This window comes from Thalassophryne amazonica, chromosome 9, assembly GCF_902500255.1.
Source record: "Thalassophryne amazonica chromosome 9, fThaAma1.1, whole genome shotgun sequence".
Lineage (NCBI taxonomy): Eukaryota > Metazoa > Chordata > Actinopteri > Batrachoidiformes > Batrachoididae > Thalassophryne > Thalassophryne amazonica.
The window spans coordinates 7,701,379-7,717,706 of record NC_047111.1 but is presented as its reverse complement, the minus strand read 5'-3'; the positions used below and the strand labels follow the sequence as shown (position 1 = coordinate 7,717,706).

The 16,328-nt window shown below is 46.9% G+C and overlaps 1 protein-coding gene across 1 annotated transcript in view; it reads left to right on the top strand.

Annotated features, from left to right (window-relative positions):
- Positions 1 to 8,222: 8,222 nt before the first annotated feature.
- The window catches only part of dhx33 (DEAH (Asp-Glu-Ala-His) box polypeptide 33), a 76,481-nt gene continuing 68,375 nt past the window's right edge, over positions 8,223 to 16,328 (top strand). The window contains exon 1 of the mRNA XM_034177543.1: positions 8,223 to 8,530. Coding sequence (XP_034033434.1) covers positions 8,320 to 8,530 — 211 coding nt within the window. The 5' untranslated portion in view covers positions 8,223 to 8,319. The remainder of the gene's footprint in view (positions 8,531 to 16,328) is intronic.

Sequence of the window (16,328 nt, the reverse complement as noted above, 5' to 3'; positions counted from 1 at the left end):
CATTTTTCTTCTTCTACTAAGGTGGATTAGAACTTTTTGTGGTACACAGCACTAACTACTGGACAGGAGGAACCTAGCAGTCAGTGTGACTCTCTGATTTGAAAATGCAGCTCTTTCAACCAGAGGTGTGGTGCCGTGACATGTCAATCATCTGTGTCCAATCAGATTTCAGGTGAAATGGAGAATTTCTCTTGAAAACATTGATCATGTCCATCAATTTCTATTTATGCCTGGATATTAGACACTAACAAAGATGGCAGCACTCTGAGAATGAGCGGATCGCCCTGCCGTGAGTAAATAGAAATCAATGATTTGAACATGTACAAATTTTACGACAATAGGATCTTAATAATTAATTCAACAACTGCAAATTATAAAGAACACAATGCTCATATGGCTGAGGGGATTTTAACATTGCTTTACATTTTAAATAACGGAAAGACACTGGACTCACTGAGGCAGCATCGTGGATTAGTGGTTAGCACTGTTGCCTTACTGCAAAAAGGTCATAGGATTGATTCTTGTGTTCCCCCTGGGTTCCCTCCCACATCCAAAGACATGCAGGTTAGGTGGATTGAAAACTTTAAATTGTTCTTCGGCGTGTGTGTGAATGCATTTGTATATACAGCAGGGTAAAAAAGTATTTAGTCAGCCCCTGATTGTGCAAGTTCTCGTACTTAGAAAGCTGAGAGAGGTCTGGAACTTTCAACATAGGTACACTTCAACTATGAGAGACAAAATGAGAAAAAAAAAATCCAGAAAATCACATTGCAGGATTTTTAAAGAATTTTATTGTAAACCTTGGTGGAAAATAAGTATTTGGTCACCCACAAAAAAAGCAAGATTTCTGGCTCTCACAGACCTGTAACTTCTTCTTTAAGAAGTTCTTCTGTCCTCTGCCTGTTACCTGTATTAATGGCACCTGTTTGAACTCATTATATGTATAAAAGACATCTATCCACAGCCTCAAACAGACTCCAAACTCAACCATGGCCAAGACCAAAGAGCTGTCGAAGGACCCCAGAAAGAAAATTGTAGATGTGCACCAGGCTGGGAAGAGTGAGTCTACAATAGTCAAGCAGGTTGGTGTGAATAAATCAACTGTGGGAGCAATTGTAAGAAAATGGAAGACATACAAGGCCATTGATAATCTCCCTCGATCTGGGACTCCAGGCAAGATGTCATCCCGTGGGGTCAAAATGATCATGAGAACGGTGAACAAAAATCCCAGAACTACAGGGAGGGACCTGATGAATGACCTGCAGAGAGCTGGGACTAAAGTAACAAAGGCTACACACTACACAGAGTGGGACTCAAATCCTGTAGTGCCAGGCGTGTCCCCCTGCTTAAGCCAGTACATGTCCAGGCCTGTCTGAAGTTTGCCAGAGAGCATGTGGATGATCCAGAAGAGGATTGGGAGAATATCATGTGGTCAGATGAAACCAAAATAGAACATTTTGGTAAAAACTCAACTCGTTGTGTTTGGAGGAAGAAGAATGCTGAGTTGCATCCCAAGAACACCATATCTACTGTGAAGCATGGGGGTGGAAACATCATGCTTTGGGGCTGTTTTTCTGCAAAGGGGACAGGATGACTGATCCGTGTTAAAGGAAGAATGAACGTGGCCATGTATCGTGAGATTTTAAGTCAAATGTTGCGTGGGCCGCTGAACAGGAGGTACTGCTGGCCCACCATTCAGAGGGCGCCCTGCCTGGAGTGTGGGCTTCAGGCACGAGAGGGCGCTGCCACCTCACAGGACAGCTGAGAGTGACAGCTGTCACTCATTAACTCCTGACAGCTGTCACCAATCATCAACTCCTCAACCACTCCATATAAGCTGGAAGACATCTCCACCCCGCTGCCGAGATATCGTTTGCCTTTGGAGGTATATTCTCAGCCATATTCAGTAGGTGCTACTGGTTGTTGTGTTCCTGTTTTGGAGGTGGAGATGTCTTACCCACCATTGGGGAACTGTCACTGCTTGTATTTGCTGGGTGTACACACACCCACACATAACTGTTTCTGCTTCCTGCCAGCAGTACCAGATCCGACAGCCGGAGACGGTGGCCACCTGGGGACTCGGAACTTGGCGGCTCCAGTATTCTCCGGGTTCAGTGGCAGTGGAAATCGTGTGGGATCCGGCTCTTCTCTGGATGGACGTCTTCTATCCTCGAGCCTGCCCACACGTCACCTTAGTACATTTGACTCTGTCCAAATTCTGTATTTGTCTGTATTCTGTTGTGCACACTTCACAACAGTAAAGTGTTGTATTTTTGGCTCATCTATTGTCCGTTCATTTACGCCCCCTGTTGTGGGTCCGTGTCACTACACTTTCACAACAGGATATCTCGGCCAACGTCATGGATCCCGAGGGGCATCAACCATCTGTTGGACAGCCAATGGAAGAGCAGGATGCACAGGCGTCTGCAGGGGGCGTGATCGGTGAGTTGCAGCAAATCCTCTCTGCCTTTGCTGCTCGGTTGGATTTAATGGCCGAGCAAAATGTCATCCTCAACCATAGGATGGAGGCTCTCACCACGCAGGTGGAAGCGCCCCCTCAGGGCGCGGCTGCAGCTTCTCCTCCTGTTGACCCGGTGCTGAATATAGACTTTCCACTGGTCGTCCAACGAACCCCCCCACCATCCCCTGAAGCTTACATAAGTCCCCCAGAGCCGTACAGAGGTTGTGTGGAGACGTGCGCTGACTTCTTAATGCAGTGTTACCTCGTCTTTGCACAGCGTCCCGTAATGTACGCTTCAGACGCCAGTAGGGTGGCTTATGTCATTAATTTGCTTCGAGGTGAGGCACGCGCTTGGGCTACAGCACTTTGGGAACAGAATTCACGGCTCTTTACCACTTACACTGGGTTTGTGAGGGAGTTCAGAACGGTTTTTGATCACCCTAACAGAGGCGAAACCGCTTCGACAGTGCTGCTGTCTATGAGACAGGGACGTCGGAGCGCAGCTGAGTATGCAGTCGACTTCCGCATTGCGCCGCCTTCATAAACGGACTGTCGTCGGTCCTGAAGGAGCACCTGGTGGCTAAGGATGAGCCGCGGGATTTGGATAGTCTAATCGATCTAGTTATACGTTTGGACAATAGATTAGTGGAACGCCATCGGGAGCGAGACGAAGGACATGGCCGGGCACGCGCCGTCCCTCTCCCTTCCGGTTCCGACAAGGTTCCGCCCTCCCCATGCTCCACAACCTCTGCGCTCCGTGTGGCAACAGCTCCCCCTGCTGACGATGCTATGGACACGAGCAGGGCCAGATTAAGATCATCTTACAGACAGAGGAGAATGGCCCGTGGGGAGTTCTTTTTCTGTGGCTCAAATGAGCATCAGCAGAGAGACTGCCCCAAATGGTTAAACACAAAACGCCCGCCCTTAGAGACTGGGTTAAGGGTGGGTCCAGACATTCACGTGGGACGTACACGTATTTCCACACATCTCCCAGTCACAATCCTGAGCGGGGATTTAACCCTTCAAGCCCCAGCACTGGTGGACACGAGGTCAGAAGGGAATCTGCTGGACAGCAGATGGGCAAGGGAGGTAGGGCTCCCTCTGGTGGCGCTTCCTTCACCTTTGAAGGTACGGGCACTAGATGGCACCCTTCTCCCTTTAATCACACACAAGACTCAACCAGTAGTTCTGGTGGTGTCTGGGAATCATTGGGAAGAGATAGAGTTTTATGTGACTCCTTCTACTTCCCATGTGATTTTGGGCTTCCCGTGGATGGTAAAACACAATCCCCGGATTGATTGGCCATCTGGGGTTGTGGCTCAGTGGAGCGAAACCTGCCACCGGGAGTGTTTAGGATCCTCGGTTCCTCCCGGTTTAAGTGCTAGTGAGGAGGTTATAGTTCCCCCCAATCTGACGGCAGTGCCGGTTGAGTACCACGATCTTGCTGACGTCTTCAGCAAAGATCTGGCTCTCACCCTTCCCCCCCACCATCCATACGATTGTGCCATTGATTTGATACCGGGCGTTGAGTACACGTCCAGCAGGCTGTACAACCTCTCACGTCCGGAGCGCGAATCAATGGAGACCTACATCCGGGACTCATTAGCTGCCGGGCTGATCTGGAAGTCCACCTTCCCGATGTGTGCTGGTTTCTTTTTTGTGGGCAAGAAAGACGGCGGATTCCGTCCATGCATTGATTACAGAGGGCTGAACGAGATCACGGTTCGCAACCGATACCCGTTACCTCTGTTGGATTCAGTGTTCACGCCCTTGCATGGAGCCCAAATTTTCACAAAACTTGATCTTAGGAATGTGTACCACCTGGTTCAGACCCGGAAGGGAGACGAGTGGAAGACGGCATTTAACACCCCGTTAGGTCACTTTGAGTACCTGGTCATGCCGTTCGGCCTCACTAACGCCCCCGCAACATTCCAAGCTTTGGTAAATGACGTCTTGCGGGACTTCCTGCATCGATTTGTTTTCGTATATCTGGATGATATACTCATCTTCTCCCCGGACCCTGAGACTCATGTTACGCATGTACGTCAGGTCCTGCAGCGGTTGTTGGAGAACCAGCTGTTTCTGAAGGGCGAGAAGTGCGAGTTCCACCGTACGTCTTTGTCCTTCCTGGGGTTTGTTATCTCCTCCAACTCCGTCTCCCCTGATCCGGCCAAGGTTGCGGTGGTGAGAGACTGGCCCCAACCGACAAGCCGTAGGAAATTACAACAGTTCCTCGGTTTTGCAAATTTTTACCGGAGGTTCATTAAGGGCTACAGTCAGGTAGTTAGCCCCCTGACAGCCCTGACCTCCCCAAAAGTCCCCTTCACCTGGTCGGATCGGTGCGAAGCCGCGTTTAGGGAGTTGAAACGTCGGTTCTCGACTGCACCAGTTCTGGTGCAGCCCGATCCTTGCCGCCGGTTTGTGGTTGAAGTGGACGCCTCTGACTCAGGGATAGGAGCCGTGCTGTCCCAGAGCGGGGAGTCCAACAAGGTCCTCTACCTTTGTGCCTATTTTTCTCGCAGGTTGACCCCGGCAGAGCGGAACTATGACGTGGGCAATCGGGAACTTCTTGCGGTGAAGGAGGCTCTTGAGGAGTGGAGACATCTGTTGGAGGGAGCTTCGGAGCCGTTCACGGTTTTCACGGACCATTGGAACCTGGAGTATATCAGGACCGCCAAGCGGCTGAACCCCAGGCAAGCCCGTTGGTCACTGTTCTTCGGGCGTTTTGACTTCCGGATCACCTATCGCCCCGGGACCAAGAATCAGAGGTCGGACGCCTTGTTTCGGGTACACGAAGATGAAGTCAAAACAGAGCTGTCGGATCCACCGGAATCCATCATTCCTGAGTCCACTATCATGGCCACCCTCACCTGGGACGTGGAGAAGACCATCCGGGAGGCCCTGGCACGAAGCCCGGACCCAGGCACAGGTCCAAAGAACCGCTTATACATCCCACCAAAGGCCAGAGCTGCAGTTCTGGACTTCTGTCATGGTTCCAAGCTCTCCTGTCACCCAGGGGTGCGAAGAACCGTGGCAGTGGTCCGGCAGCGCTTCTGGTGGGCATCCATGGAAGCCGACGTCTGGGAGTATATCCAGGCCTGCACCACCTGCGCCAGGGGCAAGGCCGACCACTCGAAGGCCCAAGTTCTGTTGCAGCCGCTTCCGGTGCCTCATCGCCCCTGGTCCCACATCGGCCTGGATTTTGTCACGGGCCTCCCGCCGTCCCAGGGCATGACGACCATCTTAACGGTAGTGGACAGTTTCTCCAAGGCGGCCCACTTCGTGGCCCTCCCAAAGCTCACGACGGCCCAGCAGACTGCGAACCTCCTGGTTCACCACATCGTGCGTCTGCATGGGATACCAACAGAATTGTCTCAGATCATGGTCCTCAGTTCTCCTCCCAGGTCTGGAGGAGCTTCTGCAGAGAACTGGGGGCCACCATAAGCCTCTTGTCCGGGTATCACCCACAGACGAACCGACAGGCAGAGCGGCCAACCAGGAACTGGAACAGGTCCTCTGCTGTGTTACATCTGTGCACCCAACGGCCTGGAGCAACCACCTGGCCTGGATCGAGTACGCACATAACAGCCAGGTGTCCTCTGCCACCGGCCTCTCCCCGTTTGAGGTGTGTTTGGGGTACCAGCCCCCATTGTTTCCCGTGGTGAAGGGAGAGGTCGCAGATGCCGCAGCACAACACTGTTGAGATGCTGTCGGGTGTGGCGTTCCGCCCGTTCTGCCTTGTTGAAGGCCCGGACGAGGGCTAAGGCCCATGCAGACCGCCGGCGTTCCCCGGCCCCTGCATACCAGCCCAGGCAGGAGGTGTGGTTATCCACGAAGGACATTCCTCTCCAAGTGGACTCCCCAAAACTGAAGGACAGGTACATAGGCCCCTTCACAATCCTCAAAGTCCTCAGTCTGGCCACAGTGAAGCTCCGGCTCCCAGCTTCACTGCGGATCCACCCCGTGTTCCATGTTTCCAGGATCAAACCGCACCACACCTCACCCCTCTGCGCTCCCGGACCGGCGCCGCCTCCTGCCCGGATCATCGACGGGGAGCCCGCGTGGACAGTCCGCCGGCTCCTGAACGTCCGTCGTATGGGCCGGGGGTTCCAGTATTTGGTGGACTGGGAGGGGTACGGACCTGAAGAACGCTCCTGGGTGAAGAGTAGCTTCATCCTGGACCCGGCCCTCCTGGCCGACTTCTACAACCGACACCCGACAAGCCTGGTCGGGCGCCAGGAGGCGCCCGTTGGGGGGGGGGGGGTCCTGTTGTGTGGGCCGCTGAACAGGAGGTACTGCTGGCCCACCATTCAGAGGGCGCCCTGCCTGGAGTGTGGGCTTCAGGCACGAGAGGGCGCTGCCGCCTCACAGGACAGCCGAGAGTGACAGCTGTCACTCATTAACTCCTGACAGCTGTCACCAATCATCAACTCATCAACCACTCCATATAAGCTGGAAGACATCTCCACCCCGCTGCCGAGATATCATTTGCCTTTGGAGGTATATTCTCAGCCGTATTCAGTAGGTGCTACTGGTTGTTGTGTTCCTGTTTTGGAGGTGGAGGTGTCTTACCCACCATTGGGGAACTGTCGCTGCTTGTATTTGCTGGGTGTACACACACCCACACATAACTGTTTCTGCTTCCTGCCAGCAGTACCAGATCCGACAGCTGGAGACGGTGGCCACCTGGGGACTCGGAACTTGGCGGCTCCAGTATTCTCCGGGTTCGGTGGCAGTGGAAATCGTGTGGGATCCGGCTCTTCTCTGGACGGACGTCTTCTATCCTCGAGCCTGCCCACACGTCACCTTAGTACATTTGACTCTGTCCAAATTCTGTATTTGTCTGTATTTCGTTGTGCACGCTTCACAACAGTAAAGTGTTGTATTTTTGGCTCATCTATTGTCCGTTCATTTACGCCCCCTGTTGTGGGTCTGTGTCACTACACTTTCACAACATCAAAACCTCCTTCCATCAGTGAGAGCATTGAAGATGCAGCGTGGCTGGGTCTTCCAGCATGACAATGATCCCAAACACACCGCTCGGGCAATGGAGTGGCTCCGTAAAAAGCATTTCAAGGTCCTGGAGTGGCCAAGCCAGTCTCCAGACCTCAACCCCATAGAAAATTTGTTGAGGGAGTTGAAAGTCCATGTTGCCCAGTGACAGCCCCAAAACATCACTGCTCTAGAGGAGATCTGCATGGAGGAATGGACCAAAATACCAGCTACAGTGTGTGCAAACTTGGTGAAGACTTACAGGAAATGTTTGACCTCTGTCATTACCAACAAAGATTATGTTACAAAGTATTGAGTTGAACTTTTGTTATTGACCATATACTTATTTTCCACCATAATTTACAAATAAATTCTTTAAAAATCCTACAATGTGATTTCCTGGAATCTTTTTTCTAATTTTGTCTCTCACAGTTAAAGTGTACCTGTGATGAAAATTACAGACCTCTCTTATCTTTCTAAGTAGAAGAACTTGCACAATCAGGGACTAACTAAATACTTTTTTGCCCACTGTATATGGTCCCGCGACAGACTGTCCTGTTTAGAGTGTACTCCGCCCCACTCGCTGGGATAGGGTCAGTTAAGGGTCAATTAAGGGTAAACCCTGTGACCTTTAATTGGAATAAGCAGTTGAAGATGAGTGAAAGGGGGTCGACTCGTCGAGAAGATTTTGTGCTCCTGTAATGGACTGAAGGTGGCAGTAATGCAACAATAAGGATGCCGGCTGCCGTTAAACTCCACAGAAGAAGAACTGTAGCGCGTGTGTTGGTCGCGAGCGGAACTTTACTTTCTTGTTGTCACGGCACGTTTAGTTAAATAAAAAACCTGAAGGTTATTTTTTCCAGACCATGCCCCACGACCCCCATCCTCCTCCGGCTAAAAAATTCAAGCCGGGGTCCGTTTTTTCCCGCCTGGATCGGAATAAACCTGGAATGCTGCTACCTCGGAAAGGAAATGCGACCACACCGATAGACGTCCAGAGGAAACAGCTGCCGATTTATCAGGCCAAACCTCAGCTGGTTAACCAGCTGCGACAGCTGCACAGCGCCGTCTTAATAGGTAAAGAAACGTCTGGGTGTGTGCGTGTTTGTTGCTAATGCTAGCGTTAGCCTGGCAGCAAGAACAGCACGAGCAGCTAAATTTAATGAAAGTCATTTAGACACTTTATGGAGTAGATGGGTGTGCTTATTAAAGTGCCGCTTTTTTGACTGCAGGTAAATATGAACGCACTCAAAGTGATGGCAGGGGCGGCTTTAGGATGAGGCTTCAGAGGGCCGGAGCCCCCCCGGACGTCTTAAGCAGCTTCGACTTAAGAAAAATGGCATTTGACACTCAAACTTTGATTTTGTTAGCCTCACCACCACTGTTGTCTGATTAGGCCACATAAAAAACAAAAAGCATTAGTTTATCATCCCTGCCAGGATGCCAAAATCGGGCCACATCAATTTTTATTATTTATTTGTGAATTTCATTGACAGCGGTACAGCTGGTGCAAGAAACGGCACATCCACTAGGTGGTAAGTATACTTTGGCTAAAGACTGTCAGTGGCTACGTTTACATGCCGTTAATATTCGGGATAAGGTCAATATTCTGGTTTCTGAATCATTAGGAATAACCCGTTTACATGCTTAAGCAGACAGAGTTACTCCTGTATACATGGTCATTGGTATCATTTGGAATATCCCCATCTAAACAGCGACGCACGTCTTCCACCATTGCTGGATTTGGTCTGGCATTCGTGCAAATCCTGTAACTTTTCAGCCACCTTCTTGTAAATGTCGTTATCTCGGTACTTTCTACGGTCAATAAAAGACATTATATTCATGTCTTTCACGATACTAATGAAGTACTTGGTTTCCTCCTCACTCCAAAAGCGTGGTGTTGTGCTGCTGCATCTGGATTTCCCCATGCTTGTTTACCCCTGCTGCTGTGGTGTCCGGTGGGTTGCGCGCACCGCATAAAAGTAATTGCCGTACTCAAAAGACCAAGATTCCTTGCGGATAGGACATGCGCAGAACACAAAATAATATTCCTTTCTATGGGGATATTCCGATGCGCGTTTATATGACCTGATATTCGGGTTAGAAAAGGAGTATCCCAGGGGTCATATTCGGGTTTTTAAAAATCGGAATATGAGCATATTCTGATTTTGCAGGTGTTTACATGGCAGTGTGCAACTGGGTTATTGCTAATATTCCGGTTATGAAAGGGTTATTGGCTGCATATAAACGTAGTCATTGACAACCGCACAGTCACTTGCTCCGTGTCACTCAGTATGCATGAAAATTCAGTAAGGTATATCTTATATATTATATTCCAATTCTAAGGTGGAACTATGCCAGTTTTCAAAGGTATATCTAAAAAGGAAGAGTAAAATAGGAGAGTAGAAAAGAGTAGAGTAGAGCCACTTAGGTGCCTGGTCTTGAGAACCAGGGATGGTAGGTTAAAAAGCTTTTTTATCCCATGGGAACTCTCCCTACCCACCCAAGCAGCTCAAGAAAAAGTATATATAATATAATAAGTAATAAGACAAAAGAAGGATAAGACATCACAGGAGAAGATTGTTATCAAACACAAAGGAACCAACTATTTTGTAAGCTACGATGAACGTTGCTAAGGCCGGCTAAATAAGCTAACGTTAGTTGTTAGGTATAACTAATTGTACTCCACTCCTCCAATATTTACTTAAATATAATATTAAAAGGGGGGAACAAGAAAAAGTAAAGCGTGTAGAAATGTATATGGAGACATAAGTACATATATTTGCAGAAAAGACAAAAACGGCAGGCGTTTTAATCACCAAACCTGCAGCTGCTAGCGTTACACATCTAGTAGTGTGCAGTACACGGACTGTATTCAACATGAAACAAGACTTATTTAAAAAATATCTGATATCTTCAGTTCCTCTGGTGGTTGGCTCTCACTGCGGTATTGTATCACTTCCTGTTCCGGAGCACAGCGGTGTTTTTCTGTATCTGTTAGCTGTTTAATCTGCGCAGTTAGATTGATCTAGTTATCTAGATTACGATTTGTTTCCCAGTGTAATCTTTACGTGCCTTAACTAAAGCACTCCTTCTGCTGAATCACCTCTAAATTATTTACACATTATTCACTTTGCGTGTTTTTAGGAATCCGCTAGCTTAGCGTAGCTACTAGCTCTTAGCCGATTTAGCATGGCGGCTTCTCCTGTCTCTCCCGCACTTTTCTGCTCTGGGTGTGAAATGTTTAGTTATTCCTCGGCCTCCTTTAGCAGTAATGGTACTTGTAATAAGTGTAGCTTATTCGTAGCTTTGGAGGCCAGGCTGGGCGAATTGGAGACTCGGCTCCGCACCGTGGAAAATTCTACAGCTAGCCAGGCCCCTGTAGTCGGTGCGGACCAAGGTAGCTTAGCCGCCGTTAGTTCCCCCCTGGCAGATCCCGAGCAGCCGGGAAAGCAGGCTGACTGGGTGACTGTGAGGAGGAAGCGTAGCCCTAAACAGAAGCCCCGTGTACACCGCCAACCCGTTCACATCTCTAACCGTTTTTCCCCACTCGACGACACACCCGCCGAGGATCAAACTCTGGTTATTGGCGACTGTTTTGAGAAATGTGAAGTTAGCGACACCAGCAACCATAGTCAATTGTCTTCCGGGGGCCAGAGCAGGCGACATTGAAGGAAATTTGAAACTGCTGGTTAAGGCTAAGCGTAAATTTGGTAAGATTGTAATTCACGTCGGCAGTAATGACACCCGGTTACGCCAATCGGAGGTCACTAAAATTAACATTAAATCGGTGTGTAACTTTGCAAAAACAATGTCGGACTCTGTAGTTTTCTCTGGGCCCCTCCCCAATCGGACCGGGAGTGACATGTTTAGCCGCATGTTCTCCTTGAATTGCTGGCTGTCTGAGTGGTGTCCAAAAAATGAGGTGGGCTTCATAGATAATTGGCAAAGCTTCTGGGGAAAACCTGGTCTTGTTAGGAGAGACGGCATCCATCCCACTTTGGATGGAGCAGCTCTCATTTCTAGAAATCTGGCTAATTTTCTTAAATCCTCCAAACCGTGACTATCCAGGGTTGGGACCAGGAAGCAGAGTTGTAGTCTTACACACCTCTCTGCAGCTTCTCTCCCCCTGCCATCCCCTCATTACCCCATCCCCGTAGAGACGGTGCCTGCTCCCAGACTACCAATAACCAGCAAAAATCTATTTAAGCATAAAAATTCAAAAAGAAAAAATAATATAGCACCTTCAACTGCACCACAGACTAAAACAGTTAAATGTGGTCTATTAAACATTAGGTCTCTCTCTTCTAAGTCCCTGTTGGTAAATGATATAATAATTGATCAACATATTGATTTATTCTGCCTAACAGAAACCTGGTTACAGCAGGATGAATATGTTAGTTTAAATGAGTCAACACCCCCGAGTCACACTAACTGTCAGAATGCTCGTAGCACGGGCCGGGGCGGTGGATTAGCAGCAATCTTCCATTCCAGCTTATTAATTAATCAAAAACCCAGACAGAGCTTTAATTCATTTGAAAGCTTGTCTCTTAGTCTTGTCCATCCAAATTGGAAGTCCCAAAAACCAGTTTTATTTGTTATTATCTATCGTCCACCTGGTCGTTACTGTGAGTTTCTCTGTGAATTTTCAGACCTTTTGTCTGACTTAGTGCTTAGCTCAGATAAGATAATTATAGTGGGCGATTTTAACATCCACACAGATGCTGAGAATGACAGCCTCAACACTGCATTTAATCTATTATTAGACTCTATTGGCTTTGCTCAAAAGTAAATGAGTCCACCCACCACTTTAATCATATCTTAGATCTTGTTCTGACTTATGGTATGGAAATAGAAGACTTAACAGTATTCCCTGAAAACTCCCTTCTGTCTGATCATTTTTTAATAACATTTACATTTACTCTGATGGACTACCCAGCAGTAGGGAATAAGTTTCATTACACTAGAAGTCTTTCAGAAAGCGCTGTAACTAGGTTTAAGGATATGATTCCTTCTTTATGTTCTCTAATGCCATATAACAACACAGTGCAGAGTAGCTACCTAAACTCTGTAAGGGAGATAGAGTATCTCGTCAATAGTTTTACATCCTCATTGAAGACAGCTTTGGATGCTGTAGCTCCTCTGAAAAAGAGAGCTTTAAATCAGAAGTGTCTGACTCCATGGTATAACTCTCAAACTCGTAGCTTAAAGCAGATAACCCGTAAGTTGGAGAGGAAATGGCGTCTCACTAATTTAGAAGATCTTCACTTAGCCTGGAAAAAGAGTCTGTTGCTCTATAAAAAAGCCCTCCGTAAAGCTAGGACATCTTTCTACTCATCACTAATTGAAGAAAATAAGAACAACCCCAGGTTTCTTTTCAGCACTGTAGCCAGGCTGACAAAGAGTCAGAGCTCTATTGAGCTGAGTATTCCGTTAACTTTAACTAGTAATGAGTTCATGACTTTCTTTGCTAACAAAATTTTAACTATTAGAGAAAAAATTACTCATAACCATCCCAAAGACGTATCGTTATCTTTGGCTGCTTTCAGTGATGCCGGTATTTGGTTAGACTCTTTCTCTCCGATTGTTCTGTCTGAGTTATTTTCATTAGTTACTTCATCCAAACCATCAACATGTTTATTAGACCCCATTCCTACCAGGCTGCTCAAGGAAGCCCTACCATTATTTAATGCTTCGATCTTAAATATGATCAATCTATCTTTGTTAGTTGGCTATGTACCACAGGCTTTTAAGGTGGCAGTAATTAAACCATTACTTAAAAAGCCATCACTTGACCCAGTTATCTTAGCTAATTATAGGCCAATCTCCAACCTTCCTTTTCTCTCAAAATTCTTGAAAGGGTAGTTGTAAAACAGCTAACTGATCATCTGCAGAGGAATGGTCTATTTGAAGAGTTTCAGTCAGGTTTTAGAATTCATCATAGTACAGAAACAGCATTAGTGAAGGTTACAAATGATCTTCTTATGGCCTCGGACAGTGGACTCATCTCTGTGCTTGTTCTGTTAGACCTCAGTGCTGCTTTTGATACTGTTGACCATAAAATTTTATTACAGAGATTAGAGCATGCCATAGGTATTAAAGGCACTGCGCTGCGGTGGTTTGAATCATATTTGTCTAATAGATTACAATTTGTTCATGTAAATGGGGAATCTTCTTCACAGACTAAAGTTAATTATGGAGTTCCACAAGGTTCTGTGCTAGGACCAATTTTATTCACTTTATATATGCTTCCCTTAGGCAGTATTATTAGACGGTATTGCTTAAATTTTCATTGTTACGCAGATGATACCCAGCTTTATCTATCCATGAAGCCAGACAACACACACCAATTAGCTAAACTGCAGGATTGTCTTACAGACATAAAGACATGGATGACCTCTAATTTCCTGCTTTTAAACTCAGATAAAACTGAAGTTATTGTACTTGGCCCCACAAATCTTAGAAACATGGTGTCTAACCAGATCCTTACTGTGGATGGCATTACCCTGACCTCTAGTAATACTGTGAGAAATCTTGGAGTCATTTTTGATCAGGATATGTCATTCAAAGCGCATATTAAACAAATATGTAGGACTGCTTTTTTGCATTTACGCAATATCTCTAAAATCAGAAAGGTCTTGTCTCAGAGTGATGCTGAAAAACTAATTCATGCATTTATTTCCTCTAGGCTGGACTATTGTAATTCATTATTATCAGGTTGTCCTAAAAGTTCCCTAAAAAGCCTTCAGTTAATTCAAAATGCTGCAGCTAGAGTACTGACGGGGACTAGAAGGAGAGAGCATATCTCACCCATATTGGCCTCTCTTCATTGGCTTCCTGTTAATTCTAGAATAGAATTTAAAATTCTTCTTCTTACTTATAAGGTTTTGAATAATCAGGTCCCATCTTATCTTAGGGACCTCGTAGTACCATATCACCCCAATAGAGCGCTTCGCTCTCAGACTGCAGGCTTACTTGTAGTTCCTAGGGTTTGTAAGAGTAGAATGGGAGGCAGAGCCTTCAGCTTTCAGGCTCCTCTCCTGTGGAACCAGCTCCCAATTCAGATCAGGGAGACAGACACCCTCTCTACTTTTAAGATTAGGCTTAAAACTTTCCTTTTTGCTAAAGCTTATAGTTAGGGCTGGATCAGGTGACCCTGAACCATCCCTTAGTTATGCTGCTATAGACGTAGACTGCTGGGGGGTTCCCATGATGCACTGTTTCTTTCTCTTTTTGCTCTGTATGCACCACTCTGCATTTAATCATTAGTGATCGATCTCTGCTCCCCTCCACAGCATGTCTTTTTCCTGGTTCTCTCCCTCAGCCCCAACCAGTCCCAGCAGAAGACTGCCCCTCCCTGAGCCTGGTTCTGCTGGAGGTTTCTTCCTGTTAAAAGGGAGTTTTCCTTCCCACTGTAGCCAAGTGCTTGCTCACAGGGGGTCGTTTTGACCGTTGGGGTTTTACATAATTATTGTATGGCCTTGCCTTACAATATAAAGCGCCTTGGGGCAACTGTTTGTTGTGATTTGGCGCTATATAAAAAAAATTGATTGATTGATTGATTCCTCGCTTGGTATGTAGGCGCTGTAGGTCTCATTATTCAGGTTTGAAATGATGTACAGTGGGGTAAAAAAAAGTATTTAGTCAGTCCCTGATTGTGCAAGTTCTCCTACTTAGAACGGTGAGAGGGGGCTGTAATTTTCATCATAGGTACACTTCAACTGTGAGACACAAAATGAGAAAAAAAAATCCAGGAAATCACATTGTAGGATTTTTAAATATTTTTTTGTAAATTATGGTGGAAAATAAGTATTTGGTCAATAACAAAAGTTCAAATCAATTCTTTGTAACATAATCTTTGTTGACAATGACAGAGGTCAAACATTTCCTGTAAGTCTTCACCAAGTTTGCACACACTGTAGCTGGTATTTTGGCCCATTCCTCCATGCAGATCTCCTCTAGAGCAGTGATGTTTTGGGGCTGTTGCTGGGCAACACGGACATTCAACTACCTCCACAAATTTTCTATGGGGTTGAGGTCTGGAGACTGGCTTGGCCACTCCAAGACCTTGAAATGCTTTTTACAGAGCCACTCCTTTGTTGCCCGAGCGATGTGTTTGGGATCATTGTCATGCTGGAAGACCCAGCCACATTGCATCGTCAATGCTCTCACTGATGGAAGGAGGTTTTGACTTAAAATCTCATGATACATGGCCACGTTCATTCCTTCCTTAACACAGATCAGTCGTCCTGTCAGAAGAACAGCTCCAAAGCATGATGTTTCCACCCCCATGCTTCACAGTAGATATGGTGTTCTTGGAATGTAACTCAGCATTCTTCTATCTCCAAACACGACGAGTTGAGTTTTTCCAAAAATGTTCTATTTTGGTTTCATCTGACCACATCATATTCTCCCAATCCTCTTCTGGATCATCCATACGCTCTCTGGCAAACTTCAGACAGGCCGGGACACGTACTGGCTTAAGCAGGGGGACACGCCTGGCACTACAGGATTTGATTCCCTCTCTGTGTAGTGTGTAGCCTTTGTTACTTTGGTCCCAGCTCTCTGCAGGTCATTCATCAGGTCCCTCCCTGTAGTTCTGGGATTTTTGTTCACCGTTCTCATGATCATTTTGACCCCACGGGATGACATCTTGCATGGAGCCCCAGATCGAGGGAGATTATCAATGGTCTTGTATGTCTTCCATTTCCTTACAATTGCTCCCACAGTTGATTTATTCACTCCAACCTGCTTGACTATTGTAGATTCACTCTTCCCAGCCTGGTGCAGGTCTAGAATTTTCTTCCTGGTGTCCTTTGACAGCTCTTTGGTCTTGGCCATGGTTGAGTTTGGAGTCTGACTGTTTGAGACTGTG